Below are 16,565 nucleotides of genomic sequence, written 5' to 3'. Positions count from 1 at the left end.
CCTAGTTTCGCACCGCATATGTTCTGACTGAACATCCAGGTACCATGCAATAATTCACCTTTTCGAAAGAAATACAAACGAGGAGTAATGCACTATATGAGTTCGCCAACTAACTAGACATTTTGTGTGAATGTGAAATGAATTTCAAGCTCTGGTAGTAGCTAGCCTTGTAGACGGAAGAGTGATTTCTCTTATAGGCAGATATGCGCTTTCTGGATTAGTGGGAGTGGCTTGCGGAGCTGTGCAATGTGGTGCATTGTGGGAGTTGTTGTCTTTCATACAAATGCGTTCTGAAGTTATTTTTTGTCTTTTCTCGGTCACGAAGGCACCAAATTAAAAAATTATTTTACATTTCGACTACATATATGACCCACTTTAAATAAAAAACAATGTTCAAATGGGTGAAATGACCCTTTAATGTGCTATATGGCCTTTGATTGCAATATGTACTTAACTATTCTTAATTGTATACGTTGGAAAGTCTAAAAATGTTGCTGTATGTAAAATTGTACAATGGCAATAAAGAAATCTATCTATCTATTAGACTACTTTGTGGCAAGCTTTATACGTGCGCTTGAGCGTGGGGTGTATATTCCGCCCCCCAGTGGCCTATAGGAGTCTTTGAGTCTGTAAAAAAAGGCAACACTTTTTTTGAATTCTTTTTTGTTTTGTTTTTTACATAACTTTTACATACATGCTACTGACATATTATTGTAGCAGAGTTTGTGCTAAATACAGTGTAATCAGATTTTAGCCATGAAAATGTCACAAGTAACAGAAATAAGCACGGCATTCCGACTAGGAAGACAGACGTTGCCTAGCAACACGCACCAACAGATTTCAACCCTTTCCTCAGATTTCCCAGCTCGGAAGTCAGACAACCATGAGGACACCGAGCAAGAATTCTGATACGGAATCCAAGATGGCTGCGCCCTGTGTGACTTGTAAGTATGAATTGTTTTCATTGTTTTTGGACCGCTTTGGTTGTTTAAATGAAGCCTTGTTTCAAACGGGTGTAACTAACGTGGCTAGCGTTGCTAACAGAAGATGAACTAAAACATGAAATAAAGTGAAAATTTTAGACGTTCAAATGGCTGCGTTTTGATAAGGTGTAGTCTTATTACAGATTGGCTTGCACCTAATTTACTAGGCTACATATAACTGATATAGTTATATGTAGCCTACATAAACAAACTATGGTTTTACTAGAAAAGTGCTTTATGTGGGTTAAATCTCAATGTTGCATGTTAAACTGGTATGTTTGTGATAGAATGATAACTGTACATTATAGCATACTGCCCAAAAGATACAGAGTGTGATATACAGTGTTTTATTTTTAGAGTTTATTGATGGGAAGATGGATCCGTACTGGGACCAGGAGAGGACCCGGCCCTTTCATGGGCCCTTGTTTCAACAACAAGCCAACCCAGAGGCTGGTTATTACTTGGACCAGGGGCTCATGATCTCGGTTAACTTGGTGTGCATTGAAAGCACAGGTGAGATACTAATGCACATGCACTGTTATTAAACCCTGAGGACTGTGCTAACATCTTTCTTTCTTTTTCTTTTCTGATTCAGATATCAGCCAGGTGGGAGCCACTGCCCCACTGCTTTCACACACCCCACTGCCTGCCACTGCCTCCCTTGTCGTCAACAAGACTTTCTTGAAGCTGGCCAGGAGGTCCAAGAAGCTGCTGTGGGAGGATATCACTGGCAAGCTGAGCCACCATTTCAAGCAGACCTTTGTGCAAGACAAGGTGGCTCGCAAATGGAACACGTTGGTGGAGGCCTACAAAAAAGTAAAGGACAAAAATTCGTCCACAGGGAGGGGCCCTAGTAAAATTCAGTTTTTTGCTGAGATGGATGACCTCTTGGGAGGTCACCATGATATCGTCTTCCCTGTTGTGGGAACAACCATGGGCCTGGATGTGCGCAGGCCAGATGCACTACAGGTCAATGTGTCTGCACCAGACATCTCACCTGCACAGTCCACTAGCGCATCCTCACCTGTGCGTCTGACCAATTCCCCCTCTCCAGCTCCATCCAGCCCTCCGTCCTCCTGTGTTCATCATCCCACTGTTACCACCATGCCCCCTGACACCCCAAGGAGGCCACGCAAGCGCCAGAGGGAGGATGAGCTGTTGGCATAGGTTAGGGAGTCCAAGGCAGCCTCCCAAGCGGCCTCCCAAAAACGCCACGCTGAGACCCTGGCACAAATGAAGAAATCCCAGGAGGGATTCCAGAGGTTGCTTGCCCAGATGGTGGAGAAGATGTACAATTATTATTTTTATTCTCATGTTAATGTATGTTGGTGTGGGTTGAATTGTTTACATGCCGTTATAGTTTATTTATTTAATACATTTTTGTCAGTGGCCCAGATTGCCAGGATGCCATTTGTGAATGACCACAAAAAAAGAAAACAAAGCACAGTTCAATTGTGTATGGTCAGCACTTGAAGGATGGCTCTGTGCGTCGCTGACTGGGAAGCATAACATTTATCAGATATCTCTCTGAAGCTGTTCTGGTTGGCCATGTACCAGAGAAACACGAGGACCTTTTTGGGAACAGGCAAGGGGGGAAGTCCATGGCTGTGTTCGCTGTGCAGGCCCCCCTCCTGAAGCAGTCGAAGGAGCTGCTCAAACCTGGCTTTTCTGATCAGGAAATGATGGGCAGATGTATTGTCATCCATATCCTGCATGATCTCCCACTCCATTCCAGACTTGAGGACTATCTGCTGTCTGGACAGCAGCACAGCTGATATCACAGCCCTACGCGAATGAGAAAAAGAAATAGAGGTTAAAAAAAACTGCCGTTAATACATGTCTTTAAACTCGTGTAACAGTGCGTCTACTACTTTTCGCTGCGTTCGCCAGCAAAGTTTGCATCTTGCACAAGTTGCCAAAATCATGCATGAAACATTACCTTTAGCTTTTAAGTGCATCTATTTATGACAAAAAGCGTTCTGTAGAAGAGCAACACTGCAAGGAGTTCAATATCACCTTTAGCAACGTCATCACTGTTTGTTTTAGCCCATTTCCTGCTAGCTGGTGTGCTAGCTAAAATGATCTACTATAACGTGGCTCAAACTTGACCAAACATACTGAAATATGAGCATACCTTCTGCATCTTGTGTCATAGTCTTCCTGGAGTTCTTCCTCTGTGTGGTGTAGGTGAAGCACATACTTTGAGCACGTGGTACTCAGCCAGTGCTACCATAGAAACAGCTTTCCGGGTGGCGTCCATGTTTTTTCTCAGACTCGGACGCGCAAAACATACCAGAACGCTTGAAGTGACCATCTTAGTCATATCCGAGGGCCGAGTCGGTTCGTTGACAATTATAATACACCATTATCTTTCTAGTATGCTGGCATTTTATAATCCATCTTGAGATAATGGCGACAGTTCTCATGCTGGAACCAAACTTTGGAATGAACTCCCACTTTCTGTAAGGTCAGTAAAGTCACTACAGAAATTTAAGGCCATGTTTAAAGCACATCTTTTAAGACTTCATGATGGGTGTTTTATCATTACCTTGTCTGTTTTGTTTCTTTATCATTACCTTGTCTTTTTTTGTTTGTTTTTTGTTTTCTCTGTTATTTGCGTTTAGTTATTGTGAACCACTTTGGGCAACAGCTGTTGCAGTATAAAAATGAATCTCTTCAAGCAAATTAATATGAAAAAAATAAAGAGACTTACTAAAGTATGAGATTTATTTGTTAAACAGGAAAAACCATCCCATACATCAATGGTAAAAGTCACACCATTAACTGCATGCATGGCCATATTCTTTATGGCCAGGAGGACCCTTCAGGGCCAGGACATGGGGCATCAGGGTGCGTTTTTTTGGCAGTTTTCATCACATACTGCAGGCTTTTCTGCATCAGACGCAGGTGTCACTGGAGGACCCCCCTTTGGGCCAGGACATGGGGCATCAGGGTGAGTTTTTTGGCAGTTTTCTTCACATACTGCATCAGACGCAGGCACCACTGGAGGACCCCCCTTTGGGCCAGGACATTGACCATCAGGGTGAGTTTTTTGGCAGTTTTCATCACATACTGCAGGCTTTTCTGCATCAGACGCAGGCACCACTGGAGGACCCCCCTTTGGGCCAGGACATTGACCATCAGGGTGAGTTTTTTGGCAGTTTTCTTCACATACTGCATCAGACGCAGGCACCACTGGAGGACCCCCCTTTGGGCCAGGACATTGACCATCAGGGTGAGTTTTTTGGCAGTTTTCATCACATACTGCAGGCTCTTCTGCATCAGACGCAGGCACCACTGGAGGACCCCCCTTTGGGCCAGGACATTGACCATCAGGGTGAGTTTTTTGGCAGTTTTCATCACATACTGCAGGCTTTTCTGCATCAGACGCAGGCACCACTGGAGGACCCCCCTTTGGGCCAGGACATTGACCATCAGGGTGAGTTTTTTGGCAGTTTTCAGCACATACTGCAGGCTTTGCTGGTTCGGCCCCAAGCTGCACTGTAGGCTTTGCTGGTTCAGCTGCAGGTGTCACTGCATGGATTCAGATATTCAGCTTTAGTCAGTCCATTTAGCAACATTCAGTCTTAGATGTACAGCACAAAACACGCAAAGCATGACCAGCAAGTTGTACTTACAGAATTTTATTTCAAGTATTATTCATCTATTAAATTTGTAAAGCAATCCTGTGCTTGAAACTGTATGTGGTTCATAAGTTTAATATTACAGCTAATTGTACTGTACATCATATTTTGTAAGGCATTTATTTATGCATTTCTTCAGGCAGTGTAATAAAGCTAAAAGATCTTCTCACCTACGACTCCAGTGTGGTTTGTGCTCAAACATGCAGACAGACACAATAAAACAACACTCAACGAGCAGTACACTCGAGCTGTCATCCTCTCGACCTGTTATCTCACAATTAACTCTACTGGAAACAGCGCTGAATTAGTCAGAAGTTACAGTAAGGCACACAAAGCAACACTGAAAACATGTGCTGCTGAATCCCTTAACATAAATTGCTGTCCAAAGATTTATAGATCCAAGGAAGTCTGGGTAACTCCAACCCTGATGAAACTCACCTGCGTGTAGCTTTCTAGTAGCCTAATCTTTAAGACCTTGATTAGCTTGTTCAGGTGTGTTTGATTAGGTTTGGAGGAGTGGAGCACAGCGGTCATGCCAGATGACATAATTAGAAGATTGAGTGTTTCTATGGCAACACTATCAATGACAAAATGGTCAGGTGGTACAATGATCACATGGTACAAGTCGGAGCTTTCTGGAAATTCCACGTTTACAAGTTGTTGTTATGAATAACCTCTTACACCTAAACTCTACTGAAAGTGGATCTCTACTGGCATAAATCTGCGTAGAATATGAAGAGGCACAGCAAACACAGACACAGGGGCATGTCTAGAATTGGAAACTGAATTAATTGTGACTAACAACAGTGTTTCAAGCAACTAGGGAATACAGCCATTCTTATATCAACGCCACTTTTTTTCAAATATGTATACATATATATATATATATATATATATATATATATATATATATATATATATATATGAACTCTTTGGAAATGATATAGCCAACTCCCGTAACGCATGCTTTTCAAAGTTGCCGAACAGACCCGGCAAGAAAGAAAGATAACCTTTCGATTCTACAAAGAACCAAAATTGAGAACTTCATGAGCAATAGAGGTGGCAGTGACATCCAGAAAGTAAAATCTGACAAATGTATGGGGGAAGTCCAGCTTGCCGCTGCACAAATATCTCATACCAAAATCCTCTTGAACAATGCCCTGAGGTAGCCATACCCCTTGTAGAATGAGCCCTTAAGCCCACTGGGGAATGAAGACCCATAGAAGTACAGGTCAATTCAATCGTCAGTCTCCACCATCCACTGGGAAAGGCGCTGCGAGGAGATCGGCTTATGAGATCGGCCCATGAAACGAATAACTGAACATTCTTCCTGAACAATCGTGTCCTGTTTACATAATGCCGTAACGCTTGTACAGAACACAAAGTGTGCAATTTCTGCTCCTCTGAAAAAAAAAATGGAGGGGGGTAAAATTAGGGCTGCGTATCGAGTTAGATTCGGCACTGACCGAATTGACTCGATACCATTGAGTATCAAAAAACGTCTTACCGTTCATACCAAATCTCAGTACCTAAGGGGTCAATCTCGTTAATATCTGTGAGCCAAAAATCATGCAGCATGATTGGCTTTGGCGAGGCATCAAGGAAAAACACTAGTTTACTCAGGGCGGTTACAGCCAGAGACGTGGCTCACATGTGAGGGTGTAGTATGTAAGCCTCCCAATCAACCCGTGTAAAAGATGTGCTTTGTGACAATACACTTGAGAACTTGTGATTGTGCCCATCAGACCACATTCTTTTGGTGGATGAGTATTCTGCACTGTCAGTAATCCAAGGAACATTGTGTGTTGAGGGGGATCTGAACTGGGCTGAACACAACTTAGAACCATTTGCCCACCCGAATTCCACATCCTCCACTTCTATGCAGGTGGGGAAACAAATGTGGTGGAATTGTGAGAGGAATTTATCCCTGCCCCGATGCTCCAGAGATTTAGCCACAGTGACCTCTCAGAGTGGTAAGAGGAACTAATAGGTTCAGTGGCTTTGGCCACATTCAAATAAATTGACATTGGATGGTTAGCGGACTTGGACTTTGCAGCCGCCGGGAATGACTGCTTTCCCCTCCCCCTGGACTGGTGGAACAGGACTTTGTCAGGAAAACATCACAAAGGTTAAAAGGAATGCTACGTTAATCCCCAGTCACTGATGAATCAAGTGAAAAGAAGACCTGGTCTTTTCAGCTTGCCACTATAAATTGCTCTTTTTCTGCACTAAACTAGTGAATTTTGCCAAGATATATTCAGAGATGATAGACAAGATGTTATAGAATAATAATTTAATAAAAACCCAATTTTGACACAACTGACATTGGATCTATTTTTAGATCTTACTGAAAACGTACCAGCGTGACATCTGACGGGTTTTCCAGGATCGTATCACATATGGTATGCTGGTGTGGTATGGAGGCAGATCGGCAGCTGATAAAAAGGCTTTGCAGAGAGTACTAAAGACTGCACAGAACATTACAAATCAACAGCTACCTGCCCTGGATGACATTTTCACCTCTCATTGTCTGCAGAAAACACAACATTCTGAAGGACCCGTATCACCCAGCCCATCATTTATTTGAACTGCTGCCATCCGGAAAACGCTACAGGTCTATCAAATCACACACAACGTGATTTATGAACAGCTTCTATTCCAAAGCTATCGCGATAATGACCTATGAACTGAAAACACATCCCCAAAATCAGCACAACACATTCTTGACATACAAGACAATTTATGTGAAATAACACTATGAGCACTTTATTTCTTAATGTGCTATATGGCCTTTGATTGCAATATGTACTTAACTATTCTTAATTGTATACGTTGGAAAGTCTAAAAATGTTGCTGTATGTAAAATTGTACAATGGCAATAAAGAAATCTATCTATCTATTAGACTACTTTGTGGCAAGCTTTATACGTGCGCTTGAGCGTGGGGTGTATATTCCGCCCCCCAGTGGCCTATAGGAGTCTTTGAGTCTGTAAAAAAAGGCAACACTTTTTTTGAATTCTTTTTTTTGTTTTTTACATAACTTTTACATACATGCTACTGACATATTATTGTAGCAGAGTTTGTGCTAAATACAGTGTAATAAGATTTTAGCCATGAAAATGTCACAAGTAACAGAAATAAGCACGGCATTCCGACTAGGAAGACAGACGTTGCCTAGCAACACGCACCAACAGATTTCAACCCTTTCCTCAGATTTCCCAGCTCGGAAGTCAGACAACCATGAGGACACCGAGCAAGAATTCTGATACGGAATCCAAGATGGCTGCGCCCTGTGTGACTTGTAAGTATGAATTGTTTTCATTGTTTTTGGACCGCTTTGGTTGTTTAAATGAAGCCTTGTTTCAAACGGGTGTAACTAACGTGGCTAGCGTTGCTAACAGAAGATTAACTAAAACATGAAATAAAGTGAAAATTTTAGACGTTCAAATGGCTACGTTTTGATAAGGTGTAGTCTTATTACAGATTGGCTTGCACCTAATTTACTAGGCTACATATAACCGATATAGTTATATGTAGCCTACATAAACAAACTATGGTTTTACTAGAAAAGTGCTTTATGTGGGTTAAATCTCAATGTTGCGTGTTAAACTGGTATGTTTGTGATAGAATGATAACTGTACATTATAGCATACTGCCCAAAAGATACAGAGTGTGATATACAGTGTTTTATTTTTAGAGTTTATTGATGGGAAGATGGATCCGTACTGGGACCAGGAGAGGACCCGGCCCTTTCATGGGCCCTTGTTTCAACAACAAGCCAACCCAGCGGCTGGTTATTACTTGGACCAGGGGCTCATGATCTCGGTTAACTTGGTGTGCATTGAAAGCACAGGTGAGATACTAATGCACATGCACTGTTATTAAACCCTGAGGGCTGTGCTAACATCTTTCTTTCTTTTTCTTTTCTGATTCAGATATCAGCCAGGTGGGAGCCACTGCCCCACTGCTTTCACACACCCCACTGCCTGCCACTGCCTCACTTGTCGTCAACAAGACTTTCTTGAAGCTGGCCAGGAGGTCCAAGAAGCTGCTGTGGGAGGATATCACTGGCAAGCTGAGCCACCATTTCAAGCAGACCTTTGTGCAAGACAAGGTGGCTCGCAAATGGAACACGTTGGTGGAGGCCTACAAAAAAGTAAAGGACAAAAATTCGTCCACAGGGAGGGGCCCTAGTAAAATTCAGTTTTTTGCTGAGATGGATGACCTCTTGGGAGGTCACCATGATATCGTCTTCCCTGTTGTGGGAACAACCATGGGCCTGGATGTGCGCAGGCCAGATGCACTACAGGTCAATGTGTCTGCACCAGACATCTCACCTGCACAGTCCACTAGCGCATCCTCACCTGTGCGTCTGACCAATTCCCCCTCTCCAGCTCCATCCAGCCCTCCGTCCTCCTGTGTTCATCATCCCACTGTTACCACCATGCCCCCTGACACCCCAAGGAGGCCACGCAAGTGCCAGAGGGAGGATGAGCTGTTGGCATAGGTTAGGGAGTCCAAGGCAGCCTCCCAAGCGGCCTCCCAAAAACGCCACGCTGAGACCCTGGCACAAATGAAGAAATCCCAGGAGGGATTCCAGAGGTTGCTTGCCCAGATGGTGGAGAAGATGTACAATTATTATTTTTATTCTCATGTTAATGTATGTTGGTGTGGGTTGAATTGTTTACATGCCGTTATAGTTTATTTATTTAATACATTTTTGTCAGTGGCCCAGATTGCCAGGATGCCATTTGTGAATGACCACAAAAAAAGAAAACAAAGCACAGTTCAATTGTGTATGGTCAGCACTTGAAGGATGGCTCTGTGCGTCGCTGACTGGGAAGCATAACATTTATCAGATATCTCTCTGAAGCTGTTCTGGTTGGCCATGTACCAGAGAAACACGAGGACCTTTTTGGGAACAGGCAAGGGGGGAAGTCCATGGCTGTGTTCGCTGTGCAGGCCCCCCTCCTGAAGCAGTCGAAGGAGCTGCTCAAACCTGGCTTTTCTGATCAGGAAATGATGGGCAGATGTATTGTCATCCATATCCTGCATGATCTCCCACTCCATTCCAGACTTGAGGACTATCTGCTGTCTGGACAGCAGCACAGCTGATATCACAGCCCTACGCGAATGAGAAAAAGAAATAGAGGTTAAAAAAACCTGCCGTTAATACATGTCTTTAAACTCGTGTAACAGTGCGTCTACTACTTTTCGCTGCGTTCGCCAGCAAAGTTTGCATCTTGCACAAGTTGCCAAAATCATGCATGAAACATTACCTTTAGCTTTTAAGTGCATCTATTTATGACAAAAAGCGTTCTGTAGAAGAGCAACACTGCAAGGAGTTCAATATCACCTTTAGCAACGTCATCACTGTTTGTTTTAGCCCATTTCCTGCTAGCTGGTGTGCTAGCTAAAATGATCTACTATAACGTGGCTCAAACTTGACCAAACATACTGAAATATGAGCATACCTTCTGCATCTTGTGTCATAGTCTTCCTGGAGTTCTTCCTCTGTGTGGTGTAGGTGAAGCACATACTTTGAGCACGTGGTACTCAGCCAGTGCTACCATAGAAACAGCTTTCCGGGTGGCGTCCATGTTTTTTCTCAGACTCGGACGCGCAAAACATACCAGAACGCTTGAAGTGACCATCTTAGTCATATCCGAGGGCCGAGTCGGTTCGTTGACAATTATAATACACCATTATCTTTCTAGTATGCTGGCATTTTATAATCCATCTTGAGATAATGGCGACAGTTCTCATGCTGGAACCAAACTTTGGAATGAACTCCCACTTTCTGTAAGGTCAGTAAAGTCACTACAGAAATTTAAGGCCATGTTTAAAGCACATCTTTTAAGACTTCATGATGGGTGTTTTATCATTACCTTGTCTGTTTTGTTTCTTTATCATTACCTTGTCTTTTTTTGTTTGTTTTTTGTTTTCTCTGTTATTTGCGTTTAGTTATTGTGAACCACTTTGGGCAACAGCTGTTGCAGTATAAAAATGAATCTCTTCAAGCAAATTAATATGAAAAAAATAAAGAGACTTACTAAAGTATGAGATTTATTTGTTAAACAGGAAAAACCATCCCATACATCAATGGTAAAAATCACACCATTAACTGCATGCATGGCCATATTCTTTATGGCCAGGAGGACCCTTCAGGGCCAGGACATGGGGCATCAGGGTGCGTTTTTTTGGCAGTTTTCATCACATACTGCAGGCTTTTCTGCATCAGACGCAGGTGTCACTGGAGGACCCCCCTTTGGGCCAGGACATGGGGCATCAGGGTGAGTTTTTTGGCAGTTTTCTTCACATGCTGCATCAGACGCAGGCACCACTGGAGGACCCCCCTTTGGGCCAGGACATTGACCATCAGGGTGAGTTTTTTGGCAGTTTTCATCACATACTGCAGGCTCTTCTGCATCAGACGCAGGCACCACTGGAGGACCCCCCTTTGGGCCAGGACATTGACCATCAGGGTGAGTTTTTTGGCAGTTTTCATCACATACTGCAGGCTTTTCTGCATCAGACGCAGGCACCACTGGAGGACCCCCCTTTGGGCCAGGACATTGACCATCAGGGTGAGTTTTTTGGCAGTTTTCTTCACATACTGCATCAGACGCAGGCACCACTGGAGGACCCCCCTTTGGGCCAGGACATTGACCATCAGGGTGAGTTTTTTGGCAGTTTTCATCACATACTGCAGGCTCTTCTGCATCAGACGCAGGCACCACTGGAGGACCCCCCTTTGGGCCAGGACATTGACCATCAGGGTGAGTTTTTTGGCAGTTTTCATCACATACTGCAGGCTTTTCTGCATCAGACGCAGGCACCACTGGAGGACCCCCCTTTGGGCCAGGACTTTGACCATCAGGGTGAGTTTTTTGGCAGTTTTCATCACATACTGCAGGCTTTTCTGCATCAGACGCAGGCACCACTGGAGGACCCCCCTTTGGGCCAGGACATTGACCATCAGGGTGAGTTTTTTGGCAGTTTTCAGCACATACTGCAGGCTTTGCTGGTTCGGCCCCAAGCTGCACTGTAGGCTTTGCTGGTTCAGCTGCAGGGGTCACTGCATGGATTCAGATATTCAGCTTTAGTCAGTCCATTTAGCAACATTCAGTCTTAGATGTACAGCACAAAACACGCAAAGCATGACCAGCAAGTTGTACTTACAGAATTTTATTTCAAGTATTATTCATCTATTAAATTTGTAAAGCAATCCTGTGCTTGAAACTGTATGTGGTTCATAAGTTTAATATTACAGCTAATTGTACTGTACATCATATTTTGTAAGGCATTTATTTATGCATTTCTTCAGGCAGTGTAATAAAGCTAAAAGATCTTCTCACCTACGACTCCAGTGTGGTTTGTGCTCAAACATGCAGACAGACACAATAAAACAACACTCAACGAGCAGTACACTCGAGCTGTCATCCTCTCGACCTGTTATCTCACAATTAACTCTACTGGAAACAGCGCTGAATTAGTCAGAAGTTACAGTAAGGCACACAAAGCAACACTGAAAACATGTGCTGCTGAATCCCTTAACATAAATTGCTGTCCAAAGATTTATAGATCCAAGGAAGTCTGGGTAACTCCAACCCTGATGAAACTCACCTGCGTGTAGCTTTCTAGTAGCCTAATCTTTAAGACCTTGATTAGCTTGTTCAGGTGTGTTTGATTAGGTTTGGAGGAGTGGAGCACAGCGGTCATGCCAGATGACATAATTAGAAGATTGAGTGTTTCTATGGCAACACTATCAATGACAAAATGGTCAGGTGGTACAATGATCACATGGTACAAGTCGGAGCTTTCTGGAAATTCCACGTTTACAAGTTGTTGTTATGAATAACCTCTTACACCTAAACTCTACTGAAAGTGGATCTCTACTGGCATAAATCTGCGTAGAATATGAAGAGGCACAGCAAACACAGACACAGGGGTATGTCTAGAATTGGAAACTGAATTAATTGTGACTAACAACAGTGTTTCAAGCAACTAGGGAATACAGCCATTCTTATATCAACGCCACTTTTTTTCAAATATGTATACATATATATATATATATATATATATATATATATATATATATATATATATATATATATATATATATATATATAAACTCTTTGGAAATGATATAGCCAACTCCCGTAACGCATGCTTTTCAAAGTTGCCGAACAGACCCGGCAAGAAAGAAAGATAACCTTTCGATTCTACAAAGAACCAAAATTGAGAACTTCATGAGCAATAGAGGTGGCAGTGACATCCAGAAAGTAAAATCTGACAAATGTATGGGGGAAGTCCAGCTTGCCGCTGCACAAATATCTCATACCAAAATCCTCTTGAACAATGCCCTGAGGTAGCCATACCCCTTGTAGAATGAGCCCTTAAGCCCACTGGGGAATGAAGACCCATAGAAGTACAGGTCAATTCAATCGTCAGTCTCCACCATCCACTGGGAAAGGCGCTGCGAGGAGATCGGCTTATAAGATCGGCCCATGAAACGAATAACTGAACATTCTTCCTGAACAATCGTGTCCTGTTTACATAATGCCGTAACGCTTGTACAGAACACAAAGTGTGCAATTTCTGCTCCTCTGAAAAAAAAAATGGAGGGGGGTAAAATTAGGGCTGCGTATCGAGTTAGATTCGGCACTGACCGAATTGACTCGATACCATTGAGTATCAAAAAACGGCTTACCGTTCATACCAAATCTCAGTACCTAAGGGGTCAATCTCGTTAATATCTGTGAGCCAAAAATCATGCAGCATGATTGGCTTTGGCGAGGCATCAAGGAAAAACACTAGTTTACTCAGGGCGGTTACAGCCAGAGACGTGGCTCACATGTGAGGGTGTAGTATGTAAGCCTCCCAATCAACCCGTGTAAAAGATGTGCTTTGTGACAATACACTTGAGAACTTGTGATTGTGCCCATCAGACCACATTCTTTTGGTGGATGAGTATTCTGCACTGTCAGTAATCCAAGGAACATTGTGTGTTGAGGGGGATCTGAACTGGGCTGAACACAACTTAGAACCATTTGCCCACCCGAATTCCACATCCTCCACTTCTATGCAGGTGGGGAAACAAATGTGGTGGAATTGTGAGAGGAATTTATCCCTGCCCCGATGCTCCAGAGATTTAGCCACAGTGACCTCTCAGAGTGGTAAGAGGAACTAATAGGTTCAGTGGCTTTGGCCACATTCAAATAAATTGACATTGGATGGTTAGCGGACTTGGACTTTGCAGCCGCCGGGAATGACTGCTTTCCCCTCCCCCTGGACTGGTGGAACAGGACTTTGTCATGAAAACATCACAAAGGTTAAAAGGAATGCTACGTTAATCCCCAGTCACTGATGAATCAAGTGAAAAGAAGACCTGGTCTTTTCAGCTTGCCACTATAAATTGCTCTTTTTCTGCACTAAACTAGTGAATTTTGCCAAGATATATTCAGAGATGATAGACAAGATGTTATAGAATAATAATTTAATAAAAACCCAATTTTGACACAACTGACATTGGATCTATTTTTAGATCTTACTGAAAACGTACCAGCGTGACATCTGACGGGTTTTCCAGGATCGTATCACATATGGTATGCTGGTGTGGTATGGAGGCAGATCGGCAGCTGATAAAAAGGCTTTGCAGAGAGTACTAAAGACTGCACAGAACATTACAAATCAACAGCTACCTGCCCTGGATGACATTTTCACCTCTCATTGTCTGCAGAAAACACACAACATTCTGAAGGACCCGTATCACCCAGCCCATCATTTATTTGAACTGCTGCCATCCGGAAAACGCTACAGGTCTATCAAATCACACACAACGTGATTTATGAACAGGGCCGTTTGAAGGAATTTGGGGGCCCCAAGCAAAATGGACATGGAGGCCCCCCCAATAAAAAACATATTATAATATATGAAACCATATTCCGTCCGTTCGAAAAAAAAGTTGTACTAACTGTTTGTTACAAGCAGCATTTGCCGTCAGGCAGGTAGCTAACATAAACATATTTTTTCTAGCCTACCTGCTGCAAAATTACACCATTTGTACAGGACAAGTGGAGCTATTTTATCCAGTGTAATTTATCACTTACCACTAGGGGTGTAACAAAATTCACGGTTCGGTTCAATACGATACACGTGTTACGGTTTGGTATGTTTTCGATACAGCAAAAAGAAAGAAATGCCAATTTCCTTGATTTATTTATTTTTCTTCTTTTTTAAATTAAAACTAGCACCATAAAATATTATTTCTTTTTACTTTGAGCAATTCTGGAGCTATAATTGACTCTTCTTAGGAGCATATAAAACAAAACAGCTCCTTGGAAAAAAAAAATATATATATTGTAGTAGTTATAAACAAATGTTTATTTTAGTTAAGATTAACATTTGAGGGCATTGTATTCATAATGTCAAAATAAAACCGACGTAATGTTACTTGAAGGCATTATAGCCTACTATTCCTGCCAAACAATGTGAATGTTTCTCACTAGATCTCGCAGCAATGTTATTACTTCTGTGGCGAATTCAAATGCTTTCTTTACTGGATCTCTTATTAGTGCTGTGTAGTAACAGTGTCGCATGATCACGGCTCGTGCTGCACTGGTCCAAACTGATAAACAATGGACCGTCAACCACACAATAACGAGTAGCTCAGTTTCGTTCCGCTTACATTACGTTTGCCATTTGATGTTGGCCAATGTTGTGGTCGCGCCTGCGTCTCTACATTATGAGCGCGCTTGCCACGCGCAACACGCCTACATTTGAAATAACGAAATTTTGGTCGGCAGGAAAAATGATCCAACGAACCGTTCGGTTTGAAAACGCGTACCGATCACCAAACCGAAAGCCTCGTACCGAACGGTTCAATACGAATACGTGTATCGTTACACCCCTACCACTATCTTGTTTTTTCTTTCCTCCTCTTCCTTTCTCCTTATTCTTTTCTGGCTTCCTGAAGCATAATCCCACTTCATGATGACTGCCGAGGAGGTTTTGTATTTTGCCGGCAGCAGAGATCACGCAGTTGGCTGGCTGCTGTCAGAGACTACTGAGGGGGGCCCCCTTGAGGGGGATCCCGATAACAGTGTCATTGCACTTTACTGCATTGCCTATCAAAGGGGCGCTCACACAGTTTGTCGTTGCATTTTATTCTTAACCAGTCGTTGTCTTGGGGCCCCAGGACAGCTCGGGGCCCCAAGCAATTGCTTGGTTTGCCTGCCTTGTTGCGACGGGCCTGTTTATGAACAGCTTCTATTCCAAAGCTATCACGATAATGACCTATGAACTGAAAACACATCCCCAAAATCAGCACAACACATTCTTGACATACAAGACAATTTATGTGAAATAACACTATGAGCACTTTATTTCTTAATGTGCTATATGGCCTTTGATTGCAATATGTACTTAACTATTCTTAATTGTATACGTTGGAAAGTCTAAAAATGTTGCTGTATGTAAAATTGTACAATGGCAATAAAGAAATCTATCTATCTATTAGACTACTTTGTGGCAAGCTTTATACGTGCGCTTGAGCGTGGGGTGTATATTCCGCCCCCCAGTGGCCTATAGGAGTCTTTGAGTCTGTAAAAAAAGGCAACACTTTTTTTGAATTCTTTTTTGTTTTGTTTTTTTACATAACTTTTACATACATGCTACTGACATATTATTGTAGCAGAGTTTGTGCTAAATACAGTGTAATAAGATTTTAGCCATGAAAATGTCACAAGTAACAGAAATAAGCACGGCATTCCGACTAGGAAGACAGACGTTGCCTAGCAACACGCACCAACAGATTTCAACCCTTTCCTCAGATTTCCCAGCTCGGAAGTCAGACAACCATGAGGACACCGAGCAAGAATTCTGATACGGAATCCAAGATGGCTGCGCCCTGTGTGACTTGTAAGTATGAATTGTTT

The 16,565-nt window shown here is 42.8% G+C and overlaps 1 protein-coding gene across 2 annotated transcripts; it reads right to left on the bottom strand.

Annotated features, from left to right (window-relative positions):
* Window positions 1-10,675: 10,675 nt before the first annotated feature.
* On the bottom strand, window positions 10,676-12,332 carry LOC308701227 (uncharacterized protein). Of its 2 annotated transcripts, XM_081383422.1 has the most exons (3): window positions 11,985-12,256; window positions 11,640-11,704; window positions 10,676-11,434 (listed from the first exon to the last, which is right to left on the bottom strand). In XM_081383422.1, the coding sequence occupies exons 1-3, from the start codon at window positions 12,067-12,069 to the stop codon at window positions 10,877-10,879; spliced, it is 708 nt and encodes a 235-aa protein (XP_081239548.1). In that variant the 5' UTR covers window positions 12,070-12,256; the 3' UTR covers window positions 10,676-10,876. The 2 variants fall into 2 exon arrangements, with proteins under 2 accessions (XP_081239548.1, XP_081239547.1); XM_081383421.1 differs by having other exon boundaries at window positions 10,676-11,704; window positions 11,985-12,332.
* Between the last annotated feature and the right edge of the window lie 4,233 nt (window positions 12,333-16,565).

This window comes from Scardinius erythrophthalmus (genome assembly GCF_964197995.2).
Source record: "Scardinius erythrophthalmus genome assembly, chromosome: 13".
Classification (NCBI taxonomy): Eukaryota; Metazoa; Chordata; class Actinopteri; order Cypriniformes; family Leuciscidae; genus Scardinius; species Scardinius erythrophthalmus.
The sequence above is the reverse complement of the archived record's forward strand: the minus strand, read 5'-3'. Positions and strand labels throughout refer to the sequence as shown.

Excerpts from the sequence above, each read along its gene's own strand:
- LOC308701227 (XM_081383421.1), bottom strand. The coding sequence starts at position 11,605 with ATGGTCAATGTCCTGGCCCAAAGGGGGGTCCTCCAGTGGTGCCTGCGT.